Below are 15,103 nucleotides of genomic sequence, written 5' to 3' on the forward strand. Positions count from 1 at the left end.
CTAATTTATCAAATTTCTGATTTTCATCATTTCAGAAACTTGACTTTCTTGAACGTTATTATTATAATCTTTAGATGAAGGCGATACGGTTGTTGAAACGTTGTTATCTTGAGGGGAAGATGGTACGCTTTTTGGAACATTATTGTCTTGAGAAGAAACATCATCTTTCGAAGGTAGAACTCCTTTATGTCTTCCTTTTAAGTAATAATGATTTTTCACCATATTTTCTGATCGCATTTTACCGAATTTATTGTTCAAATCTTCAATTAATTGTTTCCATTTAATACCATTAAATGGATGTTTATTTTTATATTCTTCAACCCATTCGATAATGTATAATTTTTCATCCTCACAAAGTTTCTCGTGACAAACTAAAAAGAAAAATTTAGATAAAATTAAAATCAAATTAAGAACTTTAAATTAGGTAAAATTTACTTACAAAGTGGATCGAGTTTACTCATCCAACTATAAATAACATTAAAAAAAATTTTTATTGTTATGAAAAAAAAAATAGATTTTGAAAAATTAAGTAAATTTATATAATGAATATATTTACCGCTGACGAATTTGTTTTGGGGTAAATTCTTTGATTTCTTTACTAGCCTTTATATATGGGTTACGTTCATTTTTATTTTCATTCATAAATTTTATAATCTCATTATCAATCTAACAGGAAATTTTTTTTTTTTTAAAAAAAAAAAAGAATTTAGCAAAAAAAGATTTTTTTTTTAAAAAAAAAAATTTAATACGCACTAATTTTATCTTTCTTATCGATTTCATTTTTATCGATTTCATTTTTATCTGGTTTGTTTGTGTCTTTTTTGTTTGTTTAGGTTTTGGTATGCCCATTTTTTTTTCTTAAAAAAAAAGAAAGAAAAAAAAGAAAGGAAAATTCTTCAATACAGTATTTATACATTTTTTTTTTTTTTGGCTTAAAATAATGATAAAAAGTTATTCTATGCCATTTTCTATCACGTGATCAATTTTACCCTTCCTTAGAGAAGTTTTACACATTTGATCATATGATTAGTAACAGTTTAAATGTTGAACAAAAACTTTATTTAAAGTTTCACAATTAAATAAGGAATACATTGATTGTCCAAAAATTTAACAATCAAAAAAGAATGTTTTATTGTCTAAAAATATTACAATCACAGTTTCAGTTTTTTTAATAATAAATAAAGTACTATTCTAGAACTAAAATTCAACAATCAAAAAAAAAGTCATTTTTTTTTTAACTGTAATGTCTATATATTTATTGTAAAATTAAGTTTCAGCCTTTTATGTTGTGATAACCTTGTGTAATGATAAATTTAAATGTAATATTATGAATAGTAGAGAATAATAGACTTCTTATTTATTTACATTAAAAAAAAAGATGCCACTATTAATTGGCTTTCTTTTTCTTTAAAAAGAAAAAAAACCACAAGATGAAAAAATTGGCAAAAGGCTGAAGTGTTGACAGTGTTGATTACAAAATAGAATGCAAAAGTGTTGAAGGCAACAAAAGTATTGAAGACTAAAAAAATTGATGATTACCAAAAAAAAAACCATGCCAATAATGTAAAAAAAAAATTAGATGAAGATGTACGTAAAAAATAAATTTTAAACCAGTTGATTTTACTCTTTAAGGAAAGAAAATCTATAAGAAATTATACGAAAAATTAGGGAAAAATGATAAAAATCATAAGAATCCTATAGTAGAATTGGCTTAATCGTTATAGTTGAAAAGCTATTTGTGATTAATAGTAAGTTAGCAACTCATTCTATTACTTTTTTTACTTAAAAAAAATATAACTTTAAACTACGGCGATTTTACAAAATAAGATTTTTTTTTTCTTAAAAAGTTGAATTAACTTTTCATTCCATTTATATATTCGACTATAAGTAAATATGTAGTTAAAGATAAAAATGAATACAAAAGAATTCATCTATTTAACCACGTACCACATAAGAAATAAATTATTTTTTTTACATGTAAATGGACATAATATTATTTTTAACGGACCTTCTTGGCTGGAACACAAAAGAATCTGAAAATTACAACCACGTGATAGTATGATCAGCAAATAACAATAATGAGTCGACAGAGACCCGGATTTATTCCGATATTAAATCGCAAATTTTTATCACGATAACGAAAAAAATTCCGATTTTATTCCGATAAAAAATTACCAATTATAGTAAGAAACATTTGATAATTCTAGCCGGCCTACATCTTAATGCAGGCCAACTTAGGTTGCGCTAGTGACACGACAATAATTTTTAGTCAAAAACTGTATAGATATTACAAAATTGCAAAATCACATTTTTTAGTTAGACTTCTATCACGATATAGTCAATAAAATATGCAATAATGATTGGCTAGTTGTCACGTGCCGGAATAAAATTGTTAAAAATCATAAAAATTCCGTTTTATTCCATAATACAGCAAAAATTCTGATTTATTCATTTATTATAAAAATGGAATTTTCCCGGGTCTCTGTGAGTCGATGAGTCGACGAGTCGTGTTTATAGAGGTCTGAGAACAATATTTAAGCAATAACACATAGAACCTCATATTAAATATAAGTAAATAAAATAATAACAGTTAATGAAATGAATCAAAAATGTTGTAATCCAAGTTCAAGAAAATGAATAAAGAAAATAAAAAAATAAAAATACTTAATTTATTGAAAGATAAAGCAGTTGACAGGTGATGTGTTAAAAAAATGTCAAATCTCTATTTTTAATTTCTTGTAACATATTAAAATAACAAATCTAAAGAGATCATCATGAAAAGCCAACCCTTATTATCATTATACCATAATGGTATGAAAGTTACATATTTAGTAACAGATTTTGATGCTCGTGAGAATGAAAAGTTAAAACAAAAAAAAAGGGTTAAAAGGGTTGAAAAAGTATTATCGATCTATTAATTTATCTACTTATGTTATCTATAAATACTTGTATCTTGTAACGATTAAAAAAAATAAATATAATGGATTCTACTACCACTACAAATATTTTATATTGTATTTTTCATTTTCTTGAAAAAAAAAGACATTGCTCTTAACGAAGTCAGTCATTAAATATGGTACTCAATTTGACGGTATTAATATATTACCTAATGATTTTATTATTAAATTGAAGACTTCACCACCCCACTTTGTTAAAAATTAAAATAAAATACCACACCGCAGGTACATTCGTCCCTGGGTTATTAAGGCATATTGGTATTTTACCTGGTTTGTTGTGAGCGTAGTACTTCTCCTTCATATTCGTTGTATTATTTTATTGTCTTAATTTCACTATGTTCATTATATATATATTTGTCGTATATTTCTACAAACTCTCTGAAGTACATACTGATATCCATATAGATGTTGATAAGTCCTTCAACCTTGTTGTGACATATTTATGTTTCTTGTTAATAGTATATAGATAAAATATGTTTTTATTTTTCCATTAAATTTTGGTATGAGAGATCGGCGGAAAGAGTTTTTTTAAAATGATATTATTAACGATATTATTTAATGTCTTTACTGATACTGTATTATAATATCAAAATGATATCTTTAGGATTATTTTAACGATATCAGATAAATTTTTAGGGATTATGTAAAACATCACTAAATAATTTTTTTTTATTTCAAATCTGAAAACTTCATGATATATTTTTAATAATTTTTTTTTTAAATAAACAATTACTATTATAGATTAGAAGCAAATTAGGATGTCTGGTCATAAATAGTATGTTCATGTAATCATGTGATATGTGTATTTTATCGCCCATCTAACATTCTATAAAACTTAACAGTTAATTGCATGTTTAGCTTGGGGAGCATATATAACAGTTCTCTTTCTACGATATAATAAGTAACTAACAGATATAGTAATTATTATAGTTGCAATACCACCAGTTGTTCCACCTATTATTGCTGCATGAGCTATTCCATGCGATTTAGTTGGATAAACTATATTTGTATTATTTGGAGTAAAACTTTTAACCCACTTGTAATTATCTTTTTCGCTCACGTCAATCATATGAATTTGATCACTAAGAATATAATCATGAGTAGTATTACAGTAATGCCTTAAATAATAAAATAATTTGAAAAAAAATTAAATAAACTTAATTCAAGTAAAAGCAAGATTTAATCAATATAACATTCATACCAAATGCAATCATATAATTTCCAACAAGAGTAGCCGTATGTCCACCGAATGGCGCAGAGCTAGGTGCAGTATTGATTTTACTAGGAGTGGACCAATTAAAAGGGGTTACATTGGTATCTAAAACCGATATTTGATTGGGAACAGGATAGTATCTCCTATCGCTTCCTCCATAAATAATAATAAGACCATCTTGTGCTAGAAAATTATTTAACCCATTTTATTAAAAATACTTTATTTAACCTAATATATGTATTTTTTAAAATTGATATATACTTAAGACCGTTGTGTGAATATATCTAGGTGATGGTTTAATTCCACTTGTACATATATACAAATATTCCAAATATTCCGAAACTGTGTTAATATAATAAACATATAGTCAATTAAAATCATTACGTATCTAATAATGATTAAAAAACCCAAAATTATTTATGTTTCGCCGATATAAGCAATTCTTCCATCTGGTAATAAGATTGCCGAAGCAAGATTTTTCGGTACTATATTCGAATCAGATGATTCTAAATACCAGTGAGTTTTTGTAGTATTTATAATATCCATCATATCTTTACCATTATTAACACCACTACCACTACCATATATATATATATGTTCCATTTTTATTACAGACGGCTGATGTCCATTGAATACTATCATTGGTTGATGGAATCATATCCCACTCTTTGTTATTGATAAATCTATAATAAAATTGTTTTCAGAAACTCCACAAATTAGAAAGATCGTATCTTTGTTAGGATCACAAATAGTTGATACCCCATTACCATAAGCATTAACATAACGAGAATCGTTACTTAAATCAGATATTGGTAAAGTAGAATCCAAATTAAAAGGTTTTGAAACGTCTAAATAAAAAAATCATTGGTACTGCTAAAATATTTTTCTGCCATTCCACCAAAAAAATAAATTTTATTGTCCATATAACTTGCGGTATGACCACTACGTTCAACAAGTGTATAAGGACTAGTAATAATTAATTGTGAAAAAAAAAACAAAAAAGAATATAGAATATCGAGACATTTGATTAAAAATGTCACAAACACATTTAATATGTTTAAAATAACATATTAAACACAACGGTGATAAAATTTTTTTATTTATTACGGGCGATAAAGTATAGATTAATGTCACAAACAATAATAAAAAATTTCGCGAAACCTTAGAATAAGTCACCACACTACTGGAAAAATCAAAATACAATATACGATATGACAAAAATAGGAAAATAGGAAAGATGTGAAACTTAAATGTAATAAAACCTTATATGTTGCCTGATTAAATGGCGAATTATTTAGCCTGGTTTTGTTACACACTTAGCTCCTTTAGTATAAGAGGACCCCGAAAAAGTCGAAAAATACATATGGAGGTCATAAATGATCGGCAAGATTTTGGCCTAAAATAAGCAACTTTTCAGGGCCGGAATTATGATAATGCTGGCCAGTATCAAAACGGACAATAAAATTTAGGCCGGCACTATCTAAAGAAGGCAAGATTTTCATGAAAATTTTAAGCAAATTCAAATGGGACCTTTTTATGTATTTTCTGGGGTCCTAGTATAAGATAATAAGAAGTGTCATATTTGTAATAATTTGGCAAAGGAAGTTTTGGCCTTATTATAAAGTTCAGAATATATTTCGTATCTTGCAAAACTGTCTCATAAAAAAAAAATCAAAAATGAAATAATAAAGTAAAAAAAAAATAAATGAAATAATAATGATAACAATAAGTAATTGTTATTGCTTCATATGCATCATGTGAACTAATATTTTTTTAAAAAAGAGGACGGTATACTAAGCGTCAGATTCGTACCAAAAGAAAGAAACTTTTTTTCCTGCTTCGTGAATTTTATATTTAAAAATTTTTTTTGTTTTGAAAATGCGGTAGAAGTTTCAATACTTCTCTCTTTAAAAAACTACTTTAACAAAAATTTCAAATAAAAAAAATTTTTTTGCAACAGTTTCTTCATTTTATGAGAGTGGCGGTTTCTTAGCATACTAAACAGATAATACAGATAATATACTTTCTTTTCTAAGAACGGCTTTATTTGAAATTTAGAATTTAGATATAAGTTTTGTGTAGATATTTGTTTTACAACAAAGTAATGTAAATTCTTTTTTCTTATTTATGAACAAAATTCAAATGAGAGGGACTGCTTATTAGTTAAATTCAATGGTAATGTTTTGTTAGGAGTTTAAAACAAATTAACTTTTCTTTCTCTTTTTCTATATTTGAAACAGTTCTATGTTAAATTTAGTGGGTAAAGTTACTGAGAGTTATTATGTTATTTTTTACATTTTTTTTCTATTGTAAAGTTCAGGAGGAATAACTTGGTTTAGATTGCTAGAAAATGAAAATGAAGAAACACTACTCTATATCAATATAATTTAAGCAACTGTTACAAATTGGAAAAAAAATTGAAAAAATTTAATTTTTTTTTAAAACTTTTGAATTTTATTTTCATTATATAGGAATAAAAGGTTAAATTATTTGACAAATTATTCAATTAAAAATGCAATGTAATGTATAGTAAATATAATAATAATAAATAAGGATATTATCTACAGGCTTGATGAACGATCAGTACAGCAGTCACAGTTTAAGAAATGCAATTGCTTGATCTTAAATCTGCTTTTTTTTAAAAAAAGACATGTTCGGATAATGATTTGATGATGATTACTTAACTGAATAGTAACAAAGCACAGATTTCTGCAAAGAAATTAAATAATTTATTTAATAAAGTAATATTTTAATTTGCAAAATTATATTTTTTGATTATTAATTATTAGTCAGAAGCACCTTAAATTTTTACTTGTTATTAATCATAATTAGTTTTAGTCTAATAGCAAGTTCCAGATTGTAGATCTGATAATACTAATGTGTTCAGTTACAATAAATGACCACTTCTCAAATGACATATGACCTGTTATTTGATACAAACTATGTAATAAGATGTCAAACAACCAAAATAAATGACTAAAATAACAAATGATTATAAATAAGGACAACAAATCCTTTAAATGGTCAAATAACCGCAAAATATAAGTAATTATTGACTTTTTTTAATATTATAACCGTCATAGTGAATCACTAAAAATTCCTGATTATCAACGTACAGTATATGTCAACGTAAATCTTCCTCTCTTCTTCATTCTACCTTTAAAAATGTCTTTATCTATGTCCTTACCTAATTTAAATCCAGACATTCTTCTTGAGATTGTCAGGGAGTTAAAAGATAATAGAGGTAGTTTGTTCAACTTCCTTTTTGTAAATAAATTTTTCTGTGAAGTCGCTGTATCAGTTCTCTGGAGAAATCCATTTAGATATAAGGTCAATAGTTATTCAATCATACAAACTTATATTAAACTTTTTAATGAAGAGGAACGGGATGAAATTGATGAATTCTATAATGAACAAGAAAAGCCACTTCATTTTCAATATGGAAAATATTTAAAAGTTTTTAAGCTTGAAGAAATAAAGAATGCAATAGGATCATGGTATGATAAGATTGAACAAGAGGATCATATAGGAGGAGATTACAATCGATATGAAGAATGTATCATGAAATCAATTATGAGACAATGTCAAACATTAGATTGCTTGGAATGGCATGTACGTTTTATGAATGAAGATTTATTAAAAATTATGCAAGATAAAATTAAGGATTTGAAATATTTTATAATATGTTACTATAATAGTTATGATTATAGAGAAGAGAAACGAAATATTTTTGGTTATTTAAAAAATCACAGTAAAAATATTTCAAGTTTAATAATAGAAAATATGTGTGATGATGAAATTGCAAAAAAAGAATTGGTTTCTTTTATTGAATTACAAAATGATCTGAATGAATTCATTCTTAAATATACGGGAAAAAATTATGAGTATAAAGTTCTAATCACAAGCACATTAGAATTTCAAGCTAATAATTTAACTAAGGTGATAATAATTGAAGTGGATTTTAGCGACATATCATTTGATATTATTGATAAGTGTATTAATTTAAAATTATTAATATTAAGATCTAACAAAGGGTTAAAATCTAATGAGATGGATTCATATACTCCATTTAAAAATCTTAAAGTATTGGATTTAAGTTATAATGATTGGTCATCTGAAGTAACTATTTTGATTATTAAAAAAGCAGGAAAGAGTTTAACTTCTTTGACAATTGGAGAAAATAATATTAAGCAAGCAATTAATGATGATACTTTGACTGCTTTGACAGATTCTTGTCCAAATATTTATTCTTTATCAATTTCCAAAACTTCTAGGAAAAGCGTTGAAATGGTTCTATCATATCTTAAATATTTAAAATTAATTACTTTACAATTATTTCAAATTGAAAATAAAGGAACGGTTATGAAATCTAAAGTTCTTTTAGATTACATAAAAAATGAAAATTCTCTATTTAAATTGGGATTAGGTAAAAATGACAAGTATTGGGATAGTTATAATAATGTACGTAAAAATTTTGAAAAAATTTTGAAAGAGCATAATATTAGGTTGATTGTATATAACCCAGAATATAAGATCGGATTATAAAGTTATGGATTATTACATTTATTTACTATTTCATATTGTATGAGAATAAATTGTTAGTCAATAATTTAACTATGCTTTTTTATTGTTGAAAGAAATAAAATCTATATTGAAATAAAGCATATTTACTATATTTGTAGTTTGCAATATAAAGAAATAAAATTAAGCTATGATATATAGAAAAATTTTAAAAAATCTATTACGACATTTTCATACAAGTATTCATAATCTAAATATTATTTATGTCCAATGTTTTTATGGAAATTTAACTATTAAATTTGGTAATACAATTTAACAAAATATCAGTTGATGATGCGAAGCAAATGTCTAAGTCTCCTCATTATTAAAAAAAAAAATTTATTTTTGTTAAGACTTAAGACTGCGGTGGGAACATAGTTTACTACGGCGGGCGTAGAGCTAGCTTTACAGCGGATATACTTGTCTATCATTTGCCAAAATTAATGTTAATTCCGGAAAAATGATCAACATTCAACATTCCGATCAAAAGATAGCCCATATGATAAATGAATCAGAAAAAAATTTTTTTAAAATATAACCAATTAATCGGTTTAAACCGGTCGAATATAACCGAATATTCGGTTAAACCGGTTTAAATATAACCGGTTTACATTCGATTATATCGTTTCAAATTGGTTTAAAACCGGTCTAATCAAGTGTTCCTTCTTGATAAATAATATCTTGTTCAAAGATTTGTTGTTGTAAATAGAATTGTGCATGCACCATTAACTCAATCATCACAACTAATTACAACTCGATATTAATTTTTTCATTTCCAAATGCTATTAAAGATGCACTGTTAAAAAAACAGTTTCCATTAGGAGTTGTTCTAACGCAAATATGATTTTTATGTTTATTTGGATGGGAGTAGCTTCATGGCTTCATAGTCTTGCTCATTATCATTCCAATCTTCATTAATAATAAAATCATTAGGTAATATATTAATACTGTCAAATTGAGTACCATATTTAATGACTTCGTAAAGAGCAATGTCTTTTTTTTTTAAGAAAATGAAAAATATAATATAAAATATTTGTAGTGATAGTAGAATCCATTATATTTATTTTTTTTTAATTGTTACAAGATATTTATAGATAACATAAGTAGATAAATTAATAGATCGATAATACTTTTTTAACCCTTTTAACCCTTTTTTGGTCTTAACTTTTCATTCTCATGAACATCAAAATCTGTTACTAAATATGTAACTTTCATACTATTATGGTATAATGATAATAAGGGTTGGTTTTTCATGATGATCTCTTTAGATTTGTTATTTTAATATGTTACAAGAAATTAAAAAAAGAAATTTGACATTTTTTTAACACATCACCTGTCAACTGCTTTATCTTTCAATAAATTAAGTATTTTTATTTTTTTATTTTCTTTATTCATTTTCTTGAACTTGGATTACAACATTTTTGATTCATTTCATTAACTGTTATTATTTTATTTACTTATATTTAATATGAGGTTCTATGAGTTATTGCTTAAATATTGTTCCCTGACCTCTATAAACACGACTCGTCGACTCGTCGACTCGTTATTGCTATTTGCCGATCATACTATCACATGGTTGTAATTTTCAGATTCTTTTGTGTTCCAGCCAGGAAGGTCCGTTAAAAGTAATATTGTATCCATTTACATATAAGAAAAATAATTTATTTCTTATGGAGTACGTGGTTAAATAGATGAATTCTTTTGTATTCATTTTTATCTTTAACTACATCTTTACTTTCATCTTTACTTTCAATTTCATTATTATCTTTAATTTATTTTCAATTTTACTAACTAACCCTCAGGTGTATGGTCGAATATATAAATGGAATGAAAAGTTAATTCAATTTTTTAAGAAAAAAAAAATGTAACTTTAAACTACGGCGATTTTACAAAATAAAATTTTTTTAAGTAAAAAAAGTAATACTAACTTACTACTAGTAATTATAAATAGCTTTTCAACTATAACGATTAAGCCAATTCAACTATGGGATTCTTATGATTTTTTTCATTTTTCCTTAATTTTTTGTATAATTTCTTATAGATTTTCTTTCCTTAAAGAGTAAAATCAATTGGTTTAAATTTTATTTTTTACGTACATCTTCATCTATTTTTTTTTATATTATTGGCATGGTTTTTTTTGATAGTCATCAATTTTTTTAGTCTTCAATACTTTCGTTGCCTTCAATACTTTTGTGTTCTATTTTGTAATCAACACTGTCAACACCTATTTTGCGGTCAGCCTTTTTGACCGGCAATTTTTTCATCTTGTGGTTTTTTTTCTTTTTAAAGAAAAAGTAAGCCAATCAATAGTGGCGTCTTTTTTTAATGAAAATAAATAAGAAGTTTTTTATTCTCTACTATTCATAATATTACATTTAAATTTATCATTACACAAGGTTATCACAACATAAAAGGCTGAAACTTTATTTTACAATAAATATATGGACATTACAGTTAAAAAAAAAATGACTTTTTTTTTGATTGTTGAATTATAGTTCTAGAATAGTACTTTATTTATTATTAAAAAAATTGAAACTGTGAAGTTATTAAGTTAATACGAAATACTATTCAGTTTATCCTTTTTTGATTGTAATATTTTTAGACAATAAAACATTCTTTTTTGATTGTTAAATTTTTGGACAATCAATGTATTCCTTATTTGATTGTGAAATATTAAATAAAGTTTTGTTCAACATTTAAACTGTTACTAATCATATAATCAAATGTGTAAAACTTCTCTAAGGAAGGGTAAAATTGATCACGTGATAGAAATGGCATAGATTAACTTTTTATCATTATTTTAAGCCAAAAAAAAAAAAATGTATAAATACTGTATTGAAGAATTTTTCTTTCTTTTTTTTTAAAAAAAAAATGGACATACCAAAACCTAAGCAAACAAAAAAGACACAAACAAACCAGATAAAAACGAAATCGATAAAAAAGAGATCGACAAAAAAGATAAAAATAGTGCGTATTAATTTTTTTTTTAAAAAAAAAAATCTTTTTTTGCTAAATTCTTTTTTTTTTAAAAAAAAATTTCTTGTTAGATTGATAATGAGATTATAAAATTTATGAATGAAAATAAAAATGAACGTAACCTATATATAAGGGCTAGTAAAGAAATCAATAAAGGATTTACCTCGAAACAAATTCGTCAGCGGTAAATATATATTTATTATATAAATTTACTTAAATTTTCAAAATCTATTTTTTTTTTCATAACGATAAATTTTTTTTTTCATGTTATTTATAGTTGGATTAGTAAACTCGATCCACTTCGTAAGTAAATTTTACCTAATTTAAAGTTCTTAATTTGATTTTAATATTATCTAAATTTTTCTTTTTAGTTTGTCACGAGAAACTTTGTGAGGATGAAGAATTATACATTATCGAATGGGTTGAAAAATATAAAAATAAACATCCATCTAATGTTATTACTAACTGGAAACAATTAGTTTTAGATTTGAACAATAAATTTGGTAAAATGAGATCAGAAAATAAAGTGAAAAATCATTATTTCTTAAAAGAAGGTCGAGAAAAACTACAGGGACAACTACCTTCGAAAGATGATGCATCATCTTTCCCTCAAGATAGTAATTCTCCAAAAAGCGTACCATCTTTCCTTCGAGATAACAATGTCCCAAAAATCGGGTCATTTTATCCTCAAGATGATAATGCCTCAAAAAGCGCACCATTTTATCCTCAAGATAATAACGTTCTAAAAAGCGTATCATCTATTAATAACATTCAAGAAAGAAAAGTTTCTGAAAAGATGAAAATCAGAAGTTTGTTAATTTAGTAAAATACACTCCAATTAGTATAAAAACAATCACATGTTATATTATCATATTATATTAAACTTATATATTTTAAATCGACAAAAAATACAAAGTGATGAAAATTGAAAAATAAGAAACAAAAAAGTTAATTAATAATTATTTTGAAGTAAGAATTATCATTTTTTAACATCTGAGAAAATAAGTATAGTTTTGTTAGCCCAGAGCATAGCGAAGGACTATATGTTCTAGTTGTTCGCCTGCAAAATTATCTTGATCGGTTAATTGGCCATGTGATAATCCACCTATTTTAACTTGTATACTTTCGATCATTTATTAGAATTTACATTAAATTTATTTCTTTGTAAAAAAGTACTAAATAGAATTTTATTGTTTTCTAAAAATGAAACATATTTGTATGATCTTTTAACAATACATAATAAAGCACAGTGTGAAATACATATCACCCGTAGGGATGACTGATATGTTACTCTCCATTCTTATGCATGCCACCCAAGATCATGCCTAATTTTAGCAATTTTTTAAATAATTAACGTGTTATTTTTATACATAACTGATATTTTAACCCACCCTTTTTACTGGCAAAAATAATGGTAATAGGCTGCATAATAATATATATTTAATAACCGTAGATTGTTTTCTATCGTCATACTAATATAATTTGCTCATTATTCTTTATAAAAAATGTCAGGACCACTAATCACTCAGCAGATTGATAATATTATTAAGGAGCTTATAAAAGTGTTGGACTATCTTCCTCACCTTTGTGAAATGATTCGTGAAAAAGTCAATGAACAATATTTATTCTACAGATTTTTTACTTCAAATCAAATCTGTCAATAAAGATACCGTCATTATTTACAATTAATTAATTATTTATTTATTCGTTTTATTCATTTACTTGGGTTTTACTATAATTTAGTTTGAAAAACGTATTAAATAAAAATATCATAAAATAGAACTCAACCTTTCGTTACACAGGTTGACAATTCTGTTAAAGAGTTTATGAAAGAGTTTTGAGTTTGGACAGTCATCCAACCTTTATGTGAAGATTAATGAAAAAATTAATAAACAATATAATACAATTTATACTTCAAAACATTTGTTATTTATTCATTTATTCATGTATTTGGTTCTATGATAATTTAGTTGGATAAGTAAACTCTATACAAATCGTAAGTATACTGTAACTTACATTTATATTGCTCTTTTAACAAGGGGAAAAGGAGGAACAATGAAAATAATCATTGCAACACATTTCTCTGATTATTTTTGCAAACAAGGAAGGAGGAACAATAATAATAACCTTCGTAACAGTTTGTAACAGATATCATCGCACAACTTTTCCATCTATCATTAGCCGCAGTACCACAGTAATGACTTAATACGAGGCCCATCAAAATGGAACCGCCACACCTCTTAATTTCCAGAAGCGGTTTAGCTCAGCCTGCTTAACTAAATTGACTAAACCATTAAAGTGGAATCTTAAAGAAAAAAAAATAAATAAAAATTCATCCCACTAACTAGTACTTATTTTTCTTTCACTAAAAGTGCCACACGTAAATGTTGTCGGGTATGGAAGTGTGTATAGGGAATTACAGCTGTATTGTTAGATTTTATAAAATGCTAAAGGAGTATGAGGCTGCTACCTTGATAATATCAGGCATAATATCAAGTGACGCGACATTTTTTAAAAGTGTGATTATGATCAAGGATCGTGATGCAGGGTCGATAGTGGTGAAATATTAATTTGATTATGATGTGATTGTACTGTATCTGTATCAATATTCATATCAAAAGTATACAGTCAACTCTTGATATAACGAACTCGAAATTTCCAAACACGTGACATTTAACTAAACAAATACGTCAAATATTCCAGATCAGCCAATTAAATTTTTTGAATTCTTCTCTATAATTTTATAGCGAATTTGAGATGAAAACCTGAGGTTTGCTATAATGAGAGCTGACTGTAATTGATTTAAAATTTTTGTCTTACTAGATATTTTGAATCCTATGTTGTTGGGTGTTATCTACTATTTGGACGACGCGCTTCCTGATTCTATAATGTTGTTTTTTATACAGTAGAGAGGAGCGATTATCTCACAAATTAATGTAATAAGTGTTTTTAAAATAATCGTAAGAATCTCCAATAAAATCCAAGGCGAAAGGTTTTAATCTTAATTTTTATTCTTTTTACGATAATTTCTATTATTAATTCTTTTTCTCTTCCTCTGAAAGGAGAAGGATTAAATGTTTTATGAATTTCCAAATTAATATATATAGTATATTTTAATGCCAAACGTAAATATTGTCAAGTTGGAAATGTTAAACTTATTTCTATAAAAAGAAACTATTGTAGGTTTTTGTAAATTAAACACTTTACTTAATGTGAAAAAAATTATAGATTTATTTTTTAGGTACATTTTTGTTTTAGCGATCTCTTATTGAAAATGTAAGTAAATTTTGGTTTTTTAATTTATTTTTTTCATCTTTAGTACTAATTCATTTATTTAGAGTTTGTCTCATTTTAGCCTTTAAGCGTGTTGGAATTTGGTGGGTAAGTTACTAGGTTT

General features: G+C 25.5%; 4 protein-coding genes across 4 annotated transcripts; 2 read left to right on the forward strand and 2 right to left on the reverse strand.

Moving 5' to 3' along the window:
* Positions 1 to 849, reverse strand: OCT59_003536 (uncharacterized protein; the record flags this gene model as incomplete). Its single annotated transcript, XM_066145676.1, has 4 exons — positions 1 to 371; positions 440 to 465; positions 557 to 666; positions 754 to 849. 4 exons carry the CDS (start codon positions 847 to 849, stop codon positions 1 to 3), a joined length of 603 nt encoding a protein of 200 aa, XP_065996373.1.
* Positions 850 to 3,792: 2,943 nt separating this feature from the next.
* On the reverse strand, positions 3,793 to 4,773 carry OCT59_003537 (uncharacterized protein; the record flags this gene model as incomplete). The annotated part of the gene is made up of 4 exons (XM_066145677.1): positions 3,793 to 4,075; positions 4,251 to 4,353; positions 4,432 to 4,475; positions 4,685 to 4,773. The coding sequence occupies 4 exons, from the start codon at positions 4,771 to 4,773 to the stop codon at positions 3,793 to 3,795; spliced, it is 519 nt and encodes a 172-aa protein (XP_065996374.1).
* Positions 4,774 to 7,335: 2,562 nt separating this feature from the next.
* Positions 7,336 to 8,715, forward strand: OCT59_003538 (uncharacterized protein; the record flags this gene model as incomplete). Its single annotated transcript, XM_025329322.1, has 1 exon — positions 7,336 to 8,715. One exon carries the CDS (start codon positions 7,336 to 7,338, stop codon positions 8,713 to 8,715), a length of 1,380 nt encoding a protein of 459 aa, XP_025172709.1.
* Positions 8,716 to 11,601: 2,886 nt separating this feature from the next.
* OCT59_003539 (uncharacterized protein) lies at positions 11,602 to 12,529 on the forward strand (the record flags this gene model as incomplete). Its single annotated transcript, XM_066145678.1, has 4 exons — positions 11,602 to 11,697; positions 11,778 to 11,890; positions 11,984 to 12,009; positions 12,078 to 12,529. 4 exons carry the CDS (start codon positions 11,602 to 11,604, stop codon positions 12,527 to 12,529), a joined length of 687 nt encoding a protein of 228 aa, XP_065996375.1.
* Positions 12,530 to 15,103: the final 2,574 nt, after the last annotated feature.

Source organism: Rhizophagus irregularis, chromosome 11 (genome assembly GCF_026210795.1).
Source record: "Rhizophagus irregularis chromosome 11, complete sequence".
Classification (NCBI taxonomy): Eukaryota; Fungi; Glomeromycota; class Glomeromycetes; order Glomerales; family Glomeraceae; genus Rhizophagus; species Rhizophagus irregularis.